Source organism: Leptidea sinapis, chromosome 6 (assembly GCF_905404315.1).
Source record: "Leptidea sinapis chromosome 6, ilLepSina1.1, whole genome shotgun sequence".
NCBI classification, from domain to species: domain Eukaryota; kingdom Metazoa; phylum Arthropoda; class Insecta; order Lepidoptera; family Pieridae; genus Leptidea; species Leptidea sinapis.
The window spans coordinates 5,261,758-5,280,851 of NC_066270.1; the positions used below are offsets into that span (position 1 = coordinate 5,261,758).

General features: G+C 36.1%; 1 protein-coding gene across 8 annotated transcripts in view; it reads left to right on the plus strand.

The window, feature by feature from the left end:
* Positions 1–19,094, plus strand: part of LOC126964795 (homeobox protein homothorax) — a 321,561-nt gene that overhangs the window by 156,197 nt on the left and 146,270 nt on the right. For 5 of the 8 annotated variants that reach the window (XM_050808059.1, XM_050808060.1, XM_050808063.1 and 2 more), the window contains exon 9: positions 13,305–13,403. In XM_050808059.1, coding sequence (XP_050664016.1) covers positions 13,305–13,403 — 99 coding nt within the window. The remainder of the gene's footprint in view (positions 1–13,304; positions 13,404–19,094) is intronic. The other 3 variants (XM_050808062.1, XM_050808064.1, XM_050808066.1) reach the window with 1 other exon arrangement.

Consider the following 19,094-nt stretch of genomic DNA (forward strand, 5'->3'; position numbering starts at 1 on the left):
GAGTAAAAAAAGTAAATCATTCCAAAAATATTTAAAATTAAAAAAATAATCTTGCACTTACCTTCTCGAGACTAAGTACCAAGTTCCTACATCTTAAAATTTCTATATTTATCTCGATAGCGTGTATATGTTATCTAATCTGTTCTTGATAAGGTTAACAGTTTGATGGATTGGCGATGGTAACATGTTTGTTTTAAAGCTGGTTTATCTCAATACACGTTGAGTACAGTTTCACGATTAAGAATTTGGAGTATGCATATATATACATAACATATAGTGTAGCATATTCTACATTAGATAACAGACAGCTACGTTTTTTATTTTCATAACGATAAGAGCATGACAAACACTCTTTAAAATCACCTTATTTACCTATATAATAATTAAAATAGCAATAGTTAATTTTGAATAGTAACTTGTAGTAGCATAAAGTTAAAAAAAATATCGGGCTTATACATTTTCCAATACTTTATCTAAATCTGTCTCACTTTAAAATAATATATCTAAGTGCTGTAAAAAAATTGGATGGCTATATTAAAATTGTATAGTAATCCTAAGTCTTATCCACTCAAATCCCCACGCATTAGCGGGTAAGCGTATCGCACCGGCCTACCATCATTAATCTACGTGACAGTTCAAAATTTAGTTACAGAGGGTCCCTCCCCGTCCCCCACCCGACAACCCGCGCCGCGTCTCCCCTCAGACACCCTGGCGAGTGAGGCAAGCTTGCTACATTAAAATAAATTTAGCTAAAATTATTGAGCCTTAGTCTACCTTATGAGTTACCGAACCCTTTTCCACTACAGACCAAGGAATATACTACTCTCTGCAACAGACTAACAAGCCCATGTATTTAAATTCAAGAGCCGTTAGTGAGACTAACAGAAGTACTAAGTCAAAAATGATTGACAGATGTCCCGTCATTATCTACTACTTCTGTGAAAGACAGAGTAAAAATGTATTTTAGAGGGTATTCACGGTTTTCATTGAGGCATAGCTAAGAGTTATGTCCGACTTTTGTCCAAAGTATGACTTATTTAATTGTAAACATCTATACTGTGGTAGTATAGCGTTTAAGTATTTTATAATAAGAATACCTTCAGATAAATGTCATTGAAAAAACACCGAATAAAAAGCCATAAATAAGGTATTATATTGTACAGTTAGGAGTGTTTTATTATATGTTGGGCATTTTTCATTCTTACAATGTATTTCTTTCAACGAATAATTGGTTCATTAAAACTTATTAAGGCTCTCACAAACAGAAGACGCATGCGTTTAAAAATACATAGTTAATATAAATTTCTTTATCATTATAATTCAGTAAAATTTCACCTTCGCACGACACGCTACAAGTTACGATATCATCCCCACCATCTGGATGTGTGGCGCGGTGCGAGCTCCTCCACAGTGCGGTTTTCAAGGAGCTTTCTTCCTCGTACTACGAAGCTGTGGAATGAGCGGTGTTTCCGGGACTTTTTTTTTTCGAGTGGAGTAAAATACATTTACGTATTGAAGACCCCGAAACGGGGCCCATATGTCGGGCTCGGGTGTAAACACCCCCTACCGACTAAAAACCTCCTCTGTGCTGATAGCCCTGAAGGCTTTTACAGCGAAAGTTTCCAGGACGATACGACATGGGTACCTTCAAGAAAAGCGCGTACACCTTCCTTAAAGGCCGGCAACGCCCTTGTGATTCCTCTGGTGTTGCTAGAGAGTGTGGGCGGCGGTGATCACTTAACACCAGGTGACCCATACGCTCCTTTCTTCTCCTATTCCATAAAAAAAATCATGCAAAGTTTACAGTGCTTCCAATGTATGTAAACGCCGACAAAACGATCCATTTAATGCTAACTCTTTTTACCACTGCCGCATACGCTCTTTATTTTTATGGTATTAGGTATACTACCATTAGAGTAAACAGTGGTCGAACTTAGCAAAATTTTAAAAGCAATGTAATTAGATACTTTCAATAGTAAAATGCACATTTATAATCGTAATCTATTCCCAAGATACTTTCAGAGTTACATGCGAAAATATTATTTTATTAACGGATAAATTTTAAATGATAGAAAACATTTAAGAGAAATTATCTCAGCATAATATTAGCCTTAAGCATCACGAAAACCTTATAATTATCTTAAATAAATATTAGTATTTTGAACTATAGGTGAGCTCCCGGTTTTTTGAAACCGGAACGCGACCGGTGTGAATTGGCCCTTAGTCGTTAAAAATTACACAAATAGCAACTAACTAGACAGCATTTAATTCGGCCGAGTCACGCAACTCACATTCGACGGGTTTTTTTTGTTAATCGGGGAGCGATGACCTAAAATCCAGAACACGAACAGCCTACGGAACGATCTAACTGTTGGTTGTGTTTTATCCCTATTTTTTTCTTGTTCTACAATCAAAGCGTTAGTTTTAACTTTATCAGAGTTTACTTGAAAGTTTTACTAACAATATTGTAAACATACCAGTGGGAGGCTCCTTTGCACATGATGCCGGCTAGATTATGGGTACCACAACGGCGCCTATTTCTGCCGTGAAGTAGTAATTTGCAGGAATTATTGTGTTACGGTCTGAAGGGCGCGGTAGCTAATGAAATTACTGGGCAAATGAGACTTAACATCTTGTCTCAAGGTTACGAGCGCAAATGTAGTGCCGCTCAGAATTTTTAAGTTTTTCAAGAATCCGGAGTGGCACTGCATTGTAATGGGCAGGGCATATCAATTACCATCACTTGAATGTCCTGCTCGTATCGTCCCTTATTGTCATAAAAAAACATATTCTAGCATATATTTTCATACTGGCTTGTTCAATTGTCATTAGCCCTTCCATGGCACCTCTCTTCTTCTTGATAATTATGATCTAAACTTGTTTCTGTAAATCCTCGGTCTGACCTTTCCTAATAATTTCTAATATCTATAAAAAAATCTCAACATTCGAACAGTGACAAAACCTCGTCATATTAACGACTGCATGACGTCAGCGAACAGTCGTCAAATTACAAAATTTACTGAAGTAACTAAATGGCGGCCCCTCCCCATATAATCGTGCGGGGATTGTCAGACTTTTGTTAATTATTCAAATATGTTTGATATGTGGAGCAAAAAGTGTGGATTTGTCCTAATTTTTAACTTTAATAGATAAACAAGTTCAATTTAGAATATCTAACTAATAGAAGTTCCGGAATATAATTATTTTTTTTTTAGCTTTTAATTAGTTTTGTTTTTTTTTAAACTGAATCAAATTAAGTTCGAAATTAATAGTTAGATAAACAAGCTAGTTTCGTAAATTATTAAAAAAATACAAAATTTGATAATAAAATTTGTGTCACAGCCCAACCCACACCTCACCGTGAATAATCAAAAAATGTTTGCGGAAAAAATATTAAGAAATGTTTAGGGGATTGATAACCTTCCGTACAACACATAAAGTTGATATTTAATTGTGCCTATAACGTTTGTAAATTTATGAAATTCCTAAGTTCGATTTCGGTGACTGGCACAATTTCGTACCAATGGGTATTCTTTTTCTTTATTTATATCGAGCCATTTGTAGAATCTCCGGATATTTAAGTAGGTTACACACGATACGGTTTGCCTGGGTCGGTTTATCTGGAGTTTATTGTTAATTTCGCTAGGTTTTAATCTATTATATTGTCTTTTTATCTATAATTATAAGTTCAAGAGGGTAGTGATATTATTAATGAGAACATATTGTTTTATATCTTCAACAATAATGCAATTTATGAGTAAATTAGAGACCAACATTTCACTTTTTTTTAATTTCATTTTCATATGATTTAGGGGTTATTGAAGGAATTAAGATCTTCGATGCTTAAAGGCCGGCCGGCATGGCATCATCTTTTACCTCTGATGTTTTACTTTCCATCAGATACGCAACTATATATTTTAATGAAAATAAGGGACGAGTCGAGCAGGCCGTTCAGCTGATGGTAATTGATATGCCCTGCCGATTACATTGCAGTGCCGTTCTAGGATTATTGAAAAACCCAAAAATTCTTAGCGGCATTACAATTGCGATCGTCACCTTTAAACAAGATGATAAGTCACATTTGCCCAGTAATTTCACTAGCTACGGCGCCCTTCAGACCGACACACAGTAATACTTACACATTACTGCTTCACGGCAGAAATAGGCGCCGTTGTGGTACCCATAATCTAGCCAGCATCCTGTGCAAACGAGCCTCCCACTTTTAAAAAAAAGCCAAGGGTTTGTGCGATACTAACAAAATCTGAACTTCACTGTAATCATATTTATTTCTATTAAGTTAACTCAATACATCACCTCAATTGAACTTCCATCGAAATGTATCCGAGTATCGTCACGCCCAGAACTACCCTCACTTGTCAATCAAGACATGCCGAGATCGCTGCCCGACCTAAACACCGGCAGTCGTCATCAAACTCTCATTATGGCAGCACACCCCAACTATTTATATAAGTTTATTCATTCACCGTGTGACCAGAGTTGGTAATGGGAGACATGTTTAAGTGACTATATTTTTTTGAGATATTCAAAATGCAAAAAGATCGAGAATCATGCTGGCTGTAATTTTCACAGATGTTATTGCATTTTTACCAAGCCCCTGTGCACCGGATGCCGGGTGTATTATATGGGTACCACAACGGCGTCTGTTTCTGCCCTGAAGCAGTAATTTTTAAGCATGACTGAGTTTCAGTCTGAAGGGCGCCGTAGCTAGTGAAATTACTGGCCAAAATATGAGACTTGACAACTTATGCCTAAAGGTGACATATATGATAGATGTTATATACGCTAGGGTTTCACTGTTTTACAGATGAATGTACTCTGTGAATAACCTATTGGTCCATAGAAATATGAATGATGCATGAGAGGAATATGCGCGTTTGATGACGTCATAACAATCAACACACTGCTCCACATCGACGATGATCGATGGCGCGCTGTCAGCGTGACAGTGTCAAGGTCGACTTTGACAGCTGTCACGCCGCCCAGACGGGGGATGTCAAAGTCGGCGGTGCTGAAAAACGCGGCGCTGTCAAGCTGTAATGGATAGCCTTCCGGGCGCCATGCTTGTTTCGAGGACGATGAACTACTTTTTTCTGGTTTTATGTTTTCTCCTGTTGTAATTTTTTTGTCGATACTGTTATCTATATTATCCTTCAAAAATATTTTTAATTCACATCCTTGTCGAACATACCAGTGGGAGGCTCCTTTGCACGGGATGCCGGCTAGATTATGGGTACCACAACGGCGCCTATTTCTGCAGTGAAGCAGTTATGTATAAGCATTGCTGTGTTTCGGTCTGACGGGCGCCGTAGCTAGTGAAATTACTGGGCAAATGTGACTTAATATCTAATGTCTCAAGGTGACGAACGCATCTGTAGTGCCGCTCAGAATTTTTCAAAAATCCCGAGCGGCACTGCATTGTAATGGGCAGGGCGTATCAGTTTCTATCAGCTGAACGTCCTGCTCGTCTCGTCCCTAAACATAAAAAATATTTTGGAACTTTTTTCTATCATAGACGGCAAACGGTACTTGCCCAATAACCTGATAGGAAGTACCTATCATAGATTAAGAGACGCATTACGGGTATGTTTTAAGTTTGAAGGTTCCTAAATCGTATCGTTCGCGGATGCGGCAGTAGGTACTTGATCATTCCCACCATCTGGATGTGTGGCGTTCTTCCACAGTGCATACAACACAGGACGATACAATATTGTCCTTATAAAAAATAGCGCGTACACCTTTCTAAAAAGGCCCGCAACCCTCCTGTGATTCCTTTCGTGTTGCACGAGAATGTGGGCGGTGGTGATCACTCTACTTTTTTTTGTATGAAAATAAGGGACGAGACGGGCAAGACGTCCAGCTGATGGTAATTGATACGCCCTGCCCATTACAATGCATGCCCGTTGTGGCACCCATAATCTAGCCGGAATCCTTTGCAAGGGAGCCTCCCAGTGATAATAACACAAATATATTTTCAAGTAGATGATCTAAGTTATAATAAAAGCGTTACTATATTTCATCTCGTTGTTCTTAGTAACTTCGCCTTTCTACAGCGACTAAAACAGAGCTAAGCACGATATAGGTGGAGACTATCGATCTGTCTGTCCGTACCTACCACCGTCTACCTAGGATGCCTCCCTTACGGGCCATTATCCTCCGAACCAATAACTACCTTATCACAAACTGAGACATCACTTTTTCCTCTGACAAATACCTCGCCTTATGACGATGCGCCGTCTATGATCGCAACATAATTCATGTTTGGAAAGACAGTAAAAGACGACGGACAATTCATGCAATAATAGTATTTATTCCTATTGTCTTAAGAGTGGAGATTTGGGCGGGCGTGCCGCCCTACCCTGGGCGGGTGCAATTAGGTATTAGTTCACGTTTAAAAATGCATTTCTTGTTACTTTAATGGTGGATAACTTTACGCCATCGCATTGTTCGTGTGGAATTTGCTAAATTAAAAATTAATGAATGCTAATTCTAGCTCATTCCGGGTGATTACAAACCTTAAGTAATTGATGTTTCACTTATTATTCTACTTCAAGTTAACAGTGCGGTTTTCAAAGAGCTTTCTTCCACGTACTACAAAGCTGTGGAATGAGCTTCCTTCTGCGGTGTTTCCGGGACGATACAACATGGGTACCTTCAAAAAAAGCGCGTACACCTTCCTTAAAGGCCGGCAACGCTCCTGTGATTCCTCTGGTGTTTCAAGATCCGTGTCCGAGTCATGGATGTTTATATGTATGTTTAAGTAGATATATTGTATTAAATATATCGTTGTCTTGCAACCCATACACAGGCTATATCCCTAATTTGGGGCAAGATAATTTGTGTAAAAAGTGTGTCAATATTATTATTATTATCTTGGTGTGGTATTGACCATGTGTGATCGACATGGTCTTAAAATCTCTGGTCAACGGAAGCGGCACTGCTTTGGACATATATGGCCTTTTGTGGTAGGCCTTCTGAGGTTCTACCCTTAAAAAAACAGATAGTCATGATTGCCGATAAAAGTAAAAACATAAAAGTATAAAATAACATTTAAATTTGTTTAAATGTTTAAATTACGTGTCAGACAAAAACAATTTCATAATTTGTTGATTAAATTATAATAAATAAATTAAATATGAACTTTCATTGCTAAAAGCCATAAAGCCCTTTAAGGCATAATAGGCATTTATTTTCTCAAAATTGATTCCTTTAGAATTCTTTTTGATGTCATTTCTAATATACTAGACATTCCTAATGCTACGGAAACAAATGGCGCTCTGAGAGAGAAGAAGTGGCGCAAGAAACTCTCCCAGCTCTTTTTTTTGCGCCAAAGGAAACGCATCATACTTATAGATATAGATATACTACTCCCGCTGTCGGTTACGTGGCCAATATCGCTCAATGCTCTTAAGAAATCGCTAAAATATCTTCAATAAATTAGTTCGCTGGCAAAATATCATTGTACCTATGATATAATAGGGCCTCCCTTAAGGCCATTCCCAATATTCAGTCTATCTCTTACTTCAGATAAAAATCGTAACTATCTTTGACTTTTCTGTCCCAGTAAATTTATCGACGCGACGGTAACTCACCTTATCCGTACAAGCTGTCTGTCAATGGGACAACGTATAGCCTACCAGCGATATAAGTTTGTATGGAAATTGCAATTCACGCGTCCCAATATAAGGCGATAAGAATGACTTATCGGGTATATTGGAACAGCTTAAGATTATTGACAGCTAATTACTGACAATAGATTATAGTAATTTATCTCTATCTGTAGATAGTATACTGGGAACGGCCGTTAGTCGACTAGAGCCTACTTTACCCAAACATGCGTTAAATAGCCAAGGGTGACGGCTCAATCTCATTCAATCAGGACCAAACTTACCAGCAGTAACCACCTTTAATTTATATAGAAAATAACCCATACAAATCCACCTAAAAACAAGTTAGCAATTTTATAATACATAAGCAAATACCAAAATAATATTTACGGTGTATAGGTGTGTAGGTACACTCCTTCAGGCTGAGGCGCGGGTGTGCCATTAAGGAAATTACTTTACAGACCTGAGGATATTGCTCGAGTATTTTTGGTGTAGTAACTCAATACAGAACATGATTTAAATGAAACATTTCGTTGTTTATTATTTAGTGCGCTTAAACATAATTTTATGTGAAAGATTATTGAAAAATGGTATTTTTTAAGCACACGGACTAGAAAAAAAAGAAGGACTCCGCGCCGTGATATTAGCAAGTGAAGTACCTTTATGCTAGTGTGTGTGCAGTCACGGGGTATACCAGTTTCATAATTTTTTCTCCCTGAAATAATCATATATGGCCACAAATATAGTTATTGTTTTTACACTTATACACAACGCACGACGGCATTTTTAAAATATTTTATTGAGACGCAAACTGATCTGTCACAGACGATGACAATTCTCATAATGGCCGCCTATCGGCCTGTAGTAGTGTAAGTGTGTGCGTGGGGCTATGTATTTACACGTTAACCGGCTTGTTTTCGTGCTACACTGTTATGTAAGGTGACACGGAGTCCTTATTTTTTTACTAGTCCGTGACCTATACAGCCTATTTTAGTCATAATTTAGCTATTTTAAAAATTATTTCCCTATAGTGTTGAAGTCGGAAAGCGGTTTGTAAACGCTTTTTTAAGCTATCACGGTACACATAAATAGTCACTTACAAAATAGCTTTCGACCATGGCACTGGCAACGGGGCCGAAGACGGGAGCTCAAAAGTATTTATCGCAACAGATATCCCATTAGGACAGTTTAAGAGTAGTTTTTGATTTTATCTATTAAAAAAAACACTACTTGTGGTAGTTTTCTTTGCCCTGTATGCGGTATGTAACTGGGAAATATTGGAGGCTTACTGCCGTTCCCAATATTTAGTCTATCTCATACTTGAGATAAAAATCGTAACTATCGTTGACTTTTCTCTCCTAATAAACTTATCTACGGTAACTCACCTTATCCGTCAATGGGACGACGTATAGCTTACTAGCGATATAAAGTTTGTATGGAAATTGCAATTCCCGCGCCCCAATATAAGGCGATAAGAAGGACTTATCGGGTATATTGGGCTGTCCCTTCATATTATTGACAGCTAATTACTGACAGTAGAGGCTAGTAAATTATCTCTATCTGTAGATAGTATATTGAAAACGGCCGTTAGAGAAATGATTCTCTTACCTACCTATATTTTCAAGTGGTAACATATGACACAACCAGCAGATGCCATTTTTGATTGATATGTATCGTTTTCTGTCTATAAACAGATCGAATGAAACTAACACATATTAACATATATACACATACTAACAAATATTAGATATGGAAAGCTTACCATGGTATATTAGTGGAAATTAAAATCTATGTAGCCGTTCATATAAGCGTGCACCACCGCAGAGATAAACCGACAAACTTATTCATAAGTAAAGAAACTTTGAAAAAATATTATTCAACCAAATCTGAAAAATCCTACGTCATCTCAAAAACGCTGGATGGAATTTGTTAGCCAGGTGTTTTCAATATAAATGCAGTGGATATTAAAATATTGATACCAGAGTCACATAAATACACAGTGTCTCGAATGAAAAGGTTGCAGTGATTTATCGTGTGAACGGCGACATCTCGCTTAAAGCTTGAGTGTACGCAGGTACATCGCAGGTGCTTATGTCCTAGTATTATTCTAAATAATCGAGTTTTTTTTACAAAGAACTAGTCAAGTGTGAGTCGGCTTCGCAGATATAAAATAAGTTCCCATTAAAATATACAATAGAAGTACGTCTGCGTTTTTAAAATTTTAAAGTTTTTTATAAAGTTTTGCCTTAATCTGAGCAGTCTTTAAATAAATTTTATGTCAATATGAAATGAAGTCATTAAAATTGTTATAAATTATTTCTTATGTTTAAATCACATATGAAAAAAGTTTCGTTTAACATCTTTGGAATCCCTAAAGAAAAAAAAATAAGTTTTAAATTCATTGAAAAATTTATATTGTTTTACATAACTATACATCAATTACTCGTTGTACATTGTTGCAATAAATTCCATTCCATTTTACATAGAAACAAATAAAGAAAAACTAAATTATTTAATTGACTGCAGATGTTCTTTTAAATTACAACTGAAATTGGTTAACAGAGCAATAATTACAATGTATTCACAACATTTAACCATAACATAAACTATTTAAAACGATTTCAAAAATAGTTAATTAACAATAACAAAAAGAACACCTCAAGCGTCAATATTCACCGAATGGGGGAACGGGAAGACAATAATAACAGTTATCATTGTGTAAAACTAATTGCCAGTTACTTTATGATCCCCTGGTATTATAACAAGATTTGCTTTATATCAAACAATCTTAATAACCGTTCGTGAAATGCTTTTCCATTGTTTTTTTTAATTAATCATGGGTTTGATTCGAATGAAATAAAATAACGTATTCAGTCTGATGTATGACGATCTCTAAGGGACAAAATAAGGGCATTTAACGCTTAGGAAGCTGGAACATATTAAAGTTAATTTGAAGTCGGAATTCAAAGCACTTGAAAGTAAAATATTAATATTATTCTTAGCTACAATGTATTTATATAAGTGTGCATTTAAAGAGTGTATTTATCTAGTTGCCCTTATAAATAAATAAATATATTTTACCTGCCATAGAAAATTATTCATACATAAGTCAACAATTATTAGATTTTAAAGTTTGCTATTGGTAATTAAAATTAATAGTTTACTTTTGCTAGGAGCCATTGAAGTTTCCGTCATCTTGTTTATTTATTTAAAGGTGCTCCAACAACACATACACAATACATTCTTAAACTTAAATATTGCACAATAATAGTTCCATTGTATGAGATAATTACAGGTGCACACAACAGAAATGAGAATTAAAGAATCATTATATTTACTATAGTTGCAATACCTTACGTTTAAATGCTATGAGGCTATCGCAAAATGGATCAGCCCCGGATGTCTCCAAAATATTATTTAATGAATGACAGACACGATATAGTGGCGCGTTGCTGCCAACGTTAGTCCTTACGGTGGGTAGATAGAAAAGATTGTGTTTGCTTCTTGCCCCTTATTGTTCTACTATACAACCCCTTGTTTCTACTATACAAATCCTGTTAACATTGGTATAAAAATGTTGATAAGTAATGATTACTTGAAAAAAAACTGAGTTGGTATGTATACCTGTAGATCGTCAGGCGTTCGTTACAAAGAACGGCATATTCAGACAATTTCCTCAACAAGCAGGGTCTTGCCCTCATACAAACAGTATTGCCAGCATTGCCACCTCACCTCGCCCTATTCTGATATTCAGGTTATTACAATTTTTCGCCTTATGAATATCGTCGCATGGAGCCGCCTTAATACCCCGTCGCCGTCGAGGGAGTCACACCTCAGCAATTTTACTTTAATTCTTATTTAGAGTGTCGCCTTATTTCGCTTACAAGATTTTTAGTATTTGTTTATGGTGTTAACTTGTTTTTTCGCTTCGCGGGGCAATTTGCGCTTTCTTTAACGGCCGTTCTGGCGAGCTCTCGGTAATTTTGTTGTTTCGGGAACGGCCCAAACGCTACCTTTTACTCTTTAACTACTAAGGATATATAAGATTTGATAGGATTTTCTATATGCCAACTGGGAGTCAATATAGTAATTAATATAATATAAATCAAAAGGTCCTAGATTTTTTTAAATTTTTGTATAGGAGTTAATTCTGAACAGCCTTAATGAAATAGAACCCACCCATCTCTGTAGCCATAAAATCAAAAGGCAGGCGCTAACAATAGCGTGCAGAGGTCAAGGACTCTTTTTATTTTAAAAATATAATGTTCAATTTCAGTATCATCGAAGCGCTATCAATCATGCATGCGCCATTGCGCCGCGCTTTTGTTCCAATTACGAATTCCAAAAAAGGTACATACATAGCACCACAGAAAATTATGGACATTCTCAATTCAAAATTCAAATTCGTTCGACCCCCGCGGTGCTGCCAGCACTAAAACGCTGCACTACCTCGGCGGTATTATTCAATTAAATAATTAAAAAGAACATCACGTACGGATCTCGTTTTGTTTGCGTTGTATTGAGTTGGAAATGAATAAAAAATTCACAATGGCAATAATATAACGTGGTGAATATTATGCAGTGTGACACCGTTAAAAAGTAGCGAAATTGCTAATGGTGTATGATATTGCCTCCCCTCATTTTTAGGGTAAGAAAAGACATGGGGTGGCGACACCTTCGCGCTCCCAGGAGGTGTTTTTTTTTAGTTGAGTATTTTTCGTTTTCTCTCCGTTGATGTTTTTCGCGTAATGACGCCTCGGTCCTGTGAGAGTTGGTCGAATCCATTAGATAGGCGGGAAGAGCTTAATGTAACAGCGTTTTTTTCTTGAGAATCGAACTTCGAACTGGCTTGAAAAAGCGTTGTTGCTGGGAGGACATTAGCAAGCGGCGTAATGGCTTTTTATCGGATTGCGTGTTGCCGGGGGACACGGGCCCGGCAATTTGTAACAAGAACACATGACAATTTCGTGTTTTTGCGCTCAAGAAATTATTAATCGTTTCATTAAAATAATTGAACGGCCAATAGGTTTGTATAAAATTTATATTCTCAATGCTGCTTAAATACCTACGTAGTGCTATTTGATATTTAACTGAGATAAATGATAAAAACATTTTCAAATTTTTGTCATAGAAATATTTTACGAGTTCCAACATATTGGTACATTATGCTTTGCCTCTACATTACCTATCTCACTTTTTTATTTACCTAAAGGCGATATATGCTTATACAAAAGAGAAAATATAAATCTGGGGAAAATACTTTTTGATGCCTCTTCCTTGCCCAGGGCTTAATACTTCTTCGAGGCCTACTATATACCAATCAAATAAATACCATTTAAAAAAAAACACACAATCTTACATTTGCTGTTTGTGTGCTTTATACGGTTTTTTTTTCGAAATTGATTACTTGAAGATACTTTTTAAAATCAGTTAAGTCAAGCTTTTGAAACAAAACGCACTCTGAGAGAGAAGAAACGGCGCAAGAAACTTCCCCAGAATATTTTTTTATAATTCTTAAATATTTGCATTACCTACATTACGATATAGGTTATTTCTAAAGACAATCAATCACACTCTAGTAGTAGTGAGACATCTGCTTTTCCGTCATTTAATCCTCAAAAATGAATATCAAATAATTCTTAATTTAAAAAATAAACTTAAGTATTAAAATTGTTTCAGGCAAATGGTGTCCGTCGCGGAGAGAGTGGTCTTCACCTCCCGACGTGGCGCGGAGAGTCTACTCCTCCGTGTTTCTAGGCAGCCCCGGTGAGTATCCAGGTAAATATCGAACCAATTCTTTTTAATTTTAATTTTATAACTATAATTATTGACAAAGGTATGACCGTACAGCCAGCTTTTTCTACAACACACAAGCACAGGATTTTACCTTGAATTGTGGGAAAAATTTCATTTAAGCATTTCACAATAAACTCAATTTCATCTGTTTAGTTAATAATTATGGTATTAAAAATGCTTTAGTGAAGATATACTTTAGCTTTTATGAGCATTGAAACATCTAAAATTATATTTCACTCCACTGTCAAATAAATAATAAGAGATATAGCAACGCCATCTATCGGCCCATTCATCGCAATAAAATCACCAAACCGAAACATTGTTCTAATTCAAACTCTATATATATGGCAATAGAGATGCAATTACGATAACATTGAAATGCACTTGCAGCGTTACAATGTCGCATATAAATAGATCAGCCATCTCGCTCCACCTTTGGACACAGAGCAATATCGGTCTCGTTCCTGTTATGATACGTCAGCTCCATTGCTCGTTTCCATTACACTATATCAATTAACGTACGCTGCTCATTTGGGCGTACATCAATATGTAATTCACGAATTTAGAGATTCTCACGAGGAATATAAAATGTCAGATAAAAATATAATAAAGTACTAAAATCAGAAATGAAATCGGAAGGAGCATAGTCAATTTATTCGGGGCTTCGTTACAATTCAGATTTTTATCTAACGTCTTGAATGAATGCCGCCGAAGACGGATTACAGTGGATCGGCGTCGGTGCGTCGAGAAAAAAGTTAGAAAGGGACGCTGAGAATTTATCGATTCCGTCTTCAGTAAGAAAGGATTGGGTAGCGAAAGAGACCGAACGATATTGCTTTTACGAGGTGTGAAGGAGATAAAAAGTTTCCTTATGTCGCTATTCTTAAGCCATTCTCTCATTCCGAATAGCACTTTACTGGCTAACATTAAGGTTGAAATTAAATTTTTACAGTTGAGTATTGATGACTTTAGAAGTATAGAATGAAACGTTATAACTTCATTTAGCATCCACTACGATTATATATCTTATTTTGATGTAGGTAAAGCCGTTTTTTGCGTTTGTTTTTGTAAAGCATAGACTGTTTAGTGTTGTAAATGTCGTAGCTATGGTGACCGAGCGCGGTGGAATGTTTGCAGTGCACAAGCGAGATCAGGGTTGCCCGCGCGAGTGATGACTTTCCCATAAATTATTATGTAATAAAAGTAATACATATCATAATTAGGCAGATAGAGTTATGACTAAGTAGTGAGCGGTTCGATTTTATTGTATCTCTTATCTAAAGTGTTAGTATCTAATGAATTATATTAATTGCTAATTAATTATGCTTTAGCCTACTACGTCAAACTAAATTATGTTTTATTCAGAACTCATAATATAGTAGAAATAATAATATTATATATTTTATGATTCCACAAATGTCTTTTGTAAAGTTTAATAATTCATTATCTATAAAGTATTTATTAAATTATTTTGAGAATCTCTTATTTTCTTACAGCAACATATAGTGGAGTTCGTATTCTTTTCCATTTTATGACAACTGTGTTGATTTTTTTTTATTGTTGCATTCCAATAGATCCAATGTTTATATACAAGTATAAACAATTAACACATAAATATTAAGTTAAACGTACCAACGTAAAATATGAGATTAAAAATTTGTAATTCCAATAACGATGTTAAGCGATAGTTAGTTAATTTTAATGGAAACAAAAAACTTCATTAGAAACGTAAAAAAAAATAAGTACTCATTGTTTTCTCATTCCATTTTCAAATTAGAGACCGAAAGAGATGGCTAGAGGGCGATAGGTGAGCGAGCGAGCATGGAATTGCTCAATTTGTGCCCGAGCTCATAAGAAGCATTTGGGTTCTTTTTTCAAAAACTCCAATGAGATCGATCGCTCGCCATGTCCGCAAATTAGAGCAGGAATCGTTGTTTGCCAGCTTTCACCACTACCCAAGCGACGTAACCGACAAACCCTACCAAACTATAATACAATGTATAACTGTAAGTTAAGATTTAAAATTGCATGACTGATCACGATCTTAGTTTCTCGTTTCTCAAAGCGTACCGCTCGATGCAAAGATGCATTTTAAGGTCCAAGCACTCATTTTGTTCTTGATCTCCCAGGGTCATGTGAGCGCGAAAATTGCCTCCATTCCCGAGCCAATGACCAGCCGTTTATACTTTATGTTCGCAAACGGACTATTAAATCGACCATTATATCTATCCGTCGCACCGACCCGTTGATAGCGGTGCAGATAGTGCGATCTATCCGAGACCTGTTTCCATCGGGTCGGGTTTCATGTATAAATGCGAGATGTTACTTTAAGCGTTAAAACCTTACTTAGTAATTAGAATAGATTGAGATAAGATAACGATGTTGAATCAACGGGTATTTTTATGATTGGATAGATTATTTTACAAGATTTCTCGGCAGTGTTAAATTATATTATATGTTACAATGTGATGAACAAGTTCTAATATCAATGATGATTTTATTTGAACTATGGAACAGTATTTTAATATAATATTTTTTATTTATTCAGAAATAAAAACTATATACTAGAACAATAACCTAAAACTACAAACTTAAAAAAATATAATAACTAAAATAATATATTAAGTATTATAATGAGTCCCTTTAGGCAAGGTTCCGTAGATACTAGAAGCGTATCCCCTTTCAATAGCTAGACTAATTCATTGAACAAGGTAGCTGCCAGATCTTCGGTCTCCTGTGATGTCGACTAACCTTTTGATGTTTCCTTAAAAAGTCTTATAGCGCTAGGATCCCACGGACCAAGGGTCTCGACACCGAATGGGACAAAATCATATTCGGAGCCTAGCCCTTGCATTTGTATACTTTTTTGCTTCCACTATCAACTACAGCTTGTTTGTAAGTATATAAAATTGAAAGGATACATATTTTACAGTCATATTATGGATCACTCTAGTCTTTCAAGTTAAAGAAAACTCAGGAGGCTTTATACTTGTCAACTTGTATTGGGCGAAGATATCAGAAGATAGTTAAAACTCTTTACACTCTGAACTGATAATGAAAGCATTATCAGCCCATAAAAGTATGACATATGGCGTAACGTACCATCTACGATCAAACTCAGATTACATGACCAGACTTAAGGAAAGAATATCTCATGACACAAGATGAAGTAATCACCACGGCATATGCTACCAATGAAGCATTTGATCATCACTTTAACTGAAGACTCACAAACTTAGCCCGAGAAAAATGCCATTAGGTGATAAAAACCATACATTTCAATAATTCCCCAAAACTAATGTATAACTAATATCAAGATCAAAAGTCAAATTAATATCAAAATCAGGAAAAGAACCCATTACCATTATGTTGGTTTTTTTTCCTTACAAATAATACTCCAGAAAAATTGAAATAATCACAAATATTGCTACAATATTATATTAATATTACCCGTACAATAACACACGTAATAGAACTAATTTTATAGCAACATTGATATAACAGTCGAGGCTCCCATAAAACGGGGATAACACTCGACATGGCAACTCAATAAACGTTCCGTTCTACGGAAGTGTAAGTAACAGAGAATGTACGTAAAAAGCTCGTAAACCTGGCGGTATTAATAATACGATATCGTATCGTGTTTGATGAATAGCTTCACGATTGTCGTATCGAGTACCTTAAGTCAGACTAAGAGATGAAATACGAACTAAACTTATAGTGTTGCCACGTCGGATGATATTTAAGAGTAGACAGTGTAGAGGCTGGTCAATCTGACTATAAGATTAGGGGACCTGGGTTTGAATCCTGGTTAATATATAAAATATATTTATAAATTTACCTGTCGTGGATGTTTATGTTTTTCATGTTTTAATATAATTTGTTTTAAAATCTATCGTATAAAAAAATCCTTGGCTGGCAACACACGATATGCTATTAAGTAATATTATTATTGAAATAAAATTAGGAAAATATACTAAGATAACACACCGTAGTCTAATTTGTTTAACTATAAAACAAAATAAATACGATCAATAGCATCCTGTTGATTGCAGTACTTACAATCAAGTGAGTCCCATTCTCGTTTACTGAAGACATATAGACTTATCGTTTACTGAACCCTTAGTCACTAGTCTATCAGAGATATTTTTTATTTCGTACTTATTCTTCCCAAGTACTATCTGACTTATTAATAAACGTAATTTAAAGTTACTCCAAGTTTAAAACTTTTTGTCCCTAACTCACCTTTATCTCTACAAAATTACATGACAGGGAGAGGTAGTTTTAAAGTTGGAGTAACTTTACATTGCGATTATTAAAAAGACACTATAAGTTAGTGGTCTCCAATTTGTGCTATTGTAACATACATTTGTCAAAAACGTATAAAACATCGTAGATAGTGGGGGCCCTTCGTATAGCTAACTTGACAACACCTGTTTATTAATAGCTGAAAAAAAGCTGCACTCCAATAGCTTTTAAGCTAAGCGATAACTTAACGCATTGATATGTACAAATGAGTATTATCTGAAGGCAAGTGTCGCTGTGAGGTCCGCGCTGGTGCAATTTGTACTATGAGGCCATGACCCTTGGCCCCGGTGGAATGTGCCTGCGATTATATGCTAACTACTTACATATACGGTGTTTGCTCGTGCCCGGTAACCCGCGCCTGTTTCTTCATACTACTGCTTGTAGCTACATGATTTTGTAGCGGTTTGAAGTGCCCACATTGAATATTTAAAGCTTACCTCTGTATAATCTAATCAAATTTATTCAAACAAATATTATAACTATATTTACAATACTATGACTACGTAATATTAAAACTATCATTACGTGGAAGCGTTGACCGAAATAGCTGCCAGCGCTTGGGTTTCCACTAGCCTTATTGAGGCAGGAAGATAGTATTTTATACATTCTCCGCGCCTCTAGGCCCTACGGGCCAAGTGTCTCGACATCAAATGGAGCAAAGATGTATGACTCGCTGAGACCGACATATTTGCGACGCTTGCTGTCTTCGGCAGTCGAAGCAGCAGCCCCAGTACCAACTGACGTAGTTTTCACATAAGTGTCGACGCAAGTCGCGTCCCACACCAGCGGCCTTCCTCGTGCCCAAGCCACCAGCGTAATTGAAGTAAAATTATTTAAAATATCATTTGATTTCTTCTATGATTCTATTTCTTATTTCTTTACGTCAACTCAATTTAAATATTGTAATTAAACCTTTGGAACGGACGCAAGAAACTGTACAGGCTTTTTTTAAATTGACATTTATTAATTTAATAGCCTGGTAGTAGCGGTCCATCCAATACCAATGTATTGTATCATTAAGAAAGTATTTTCTGCTATGTTGACCTTTGCCACAAAAGGCTTTTTTTTTTCATTTGAATTTCGCAACAAATTTGTGTTATGTTGAAATTGACGTTACTGTCACACAATCCACAGCTACGTGACTTACAAGAAACTTATTGCATCGCACATCCACTTGGTCTAGTAATTCCAACCGATACGATTTTAACTTTGAAGCTAAGTATTATCAAGACCTTTGCTATTTCTGCCTTGAAGCAGTGTGTAAACATTACTGTGTTTCGGTCTGAAGGGCGCCGTAGCTAGTGAAGTTACTGGGCAAATGAGACTTAACATCTTATGTCTCACGGTGACGAGCGCAATTATTGT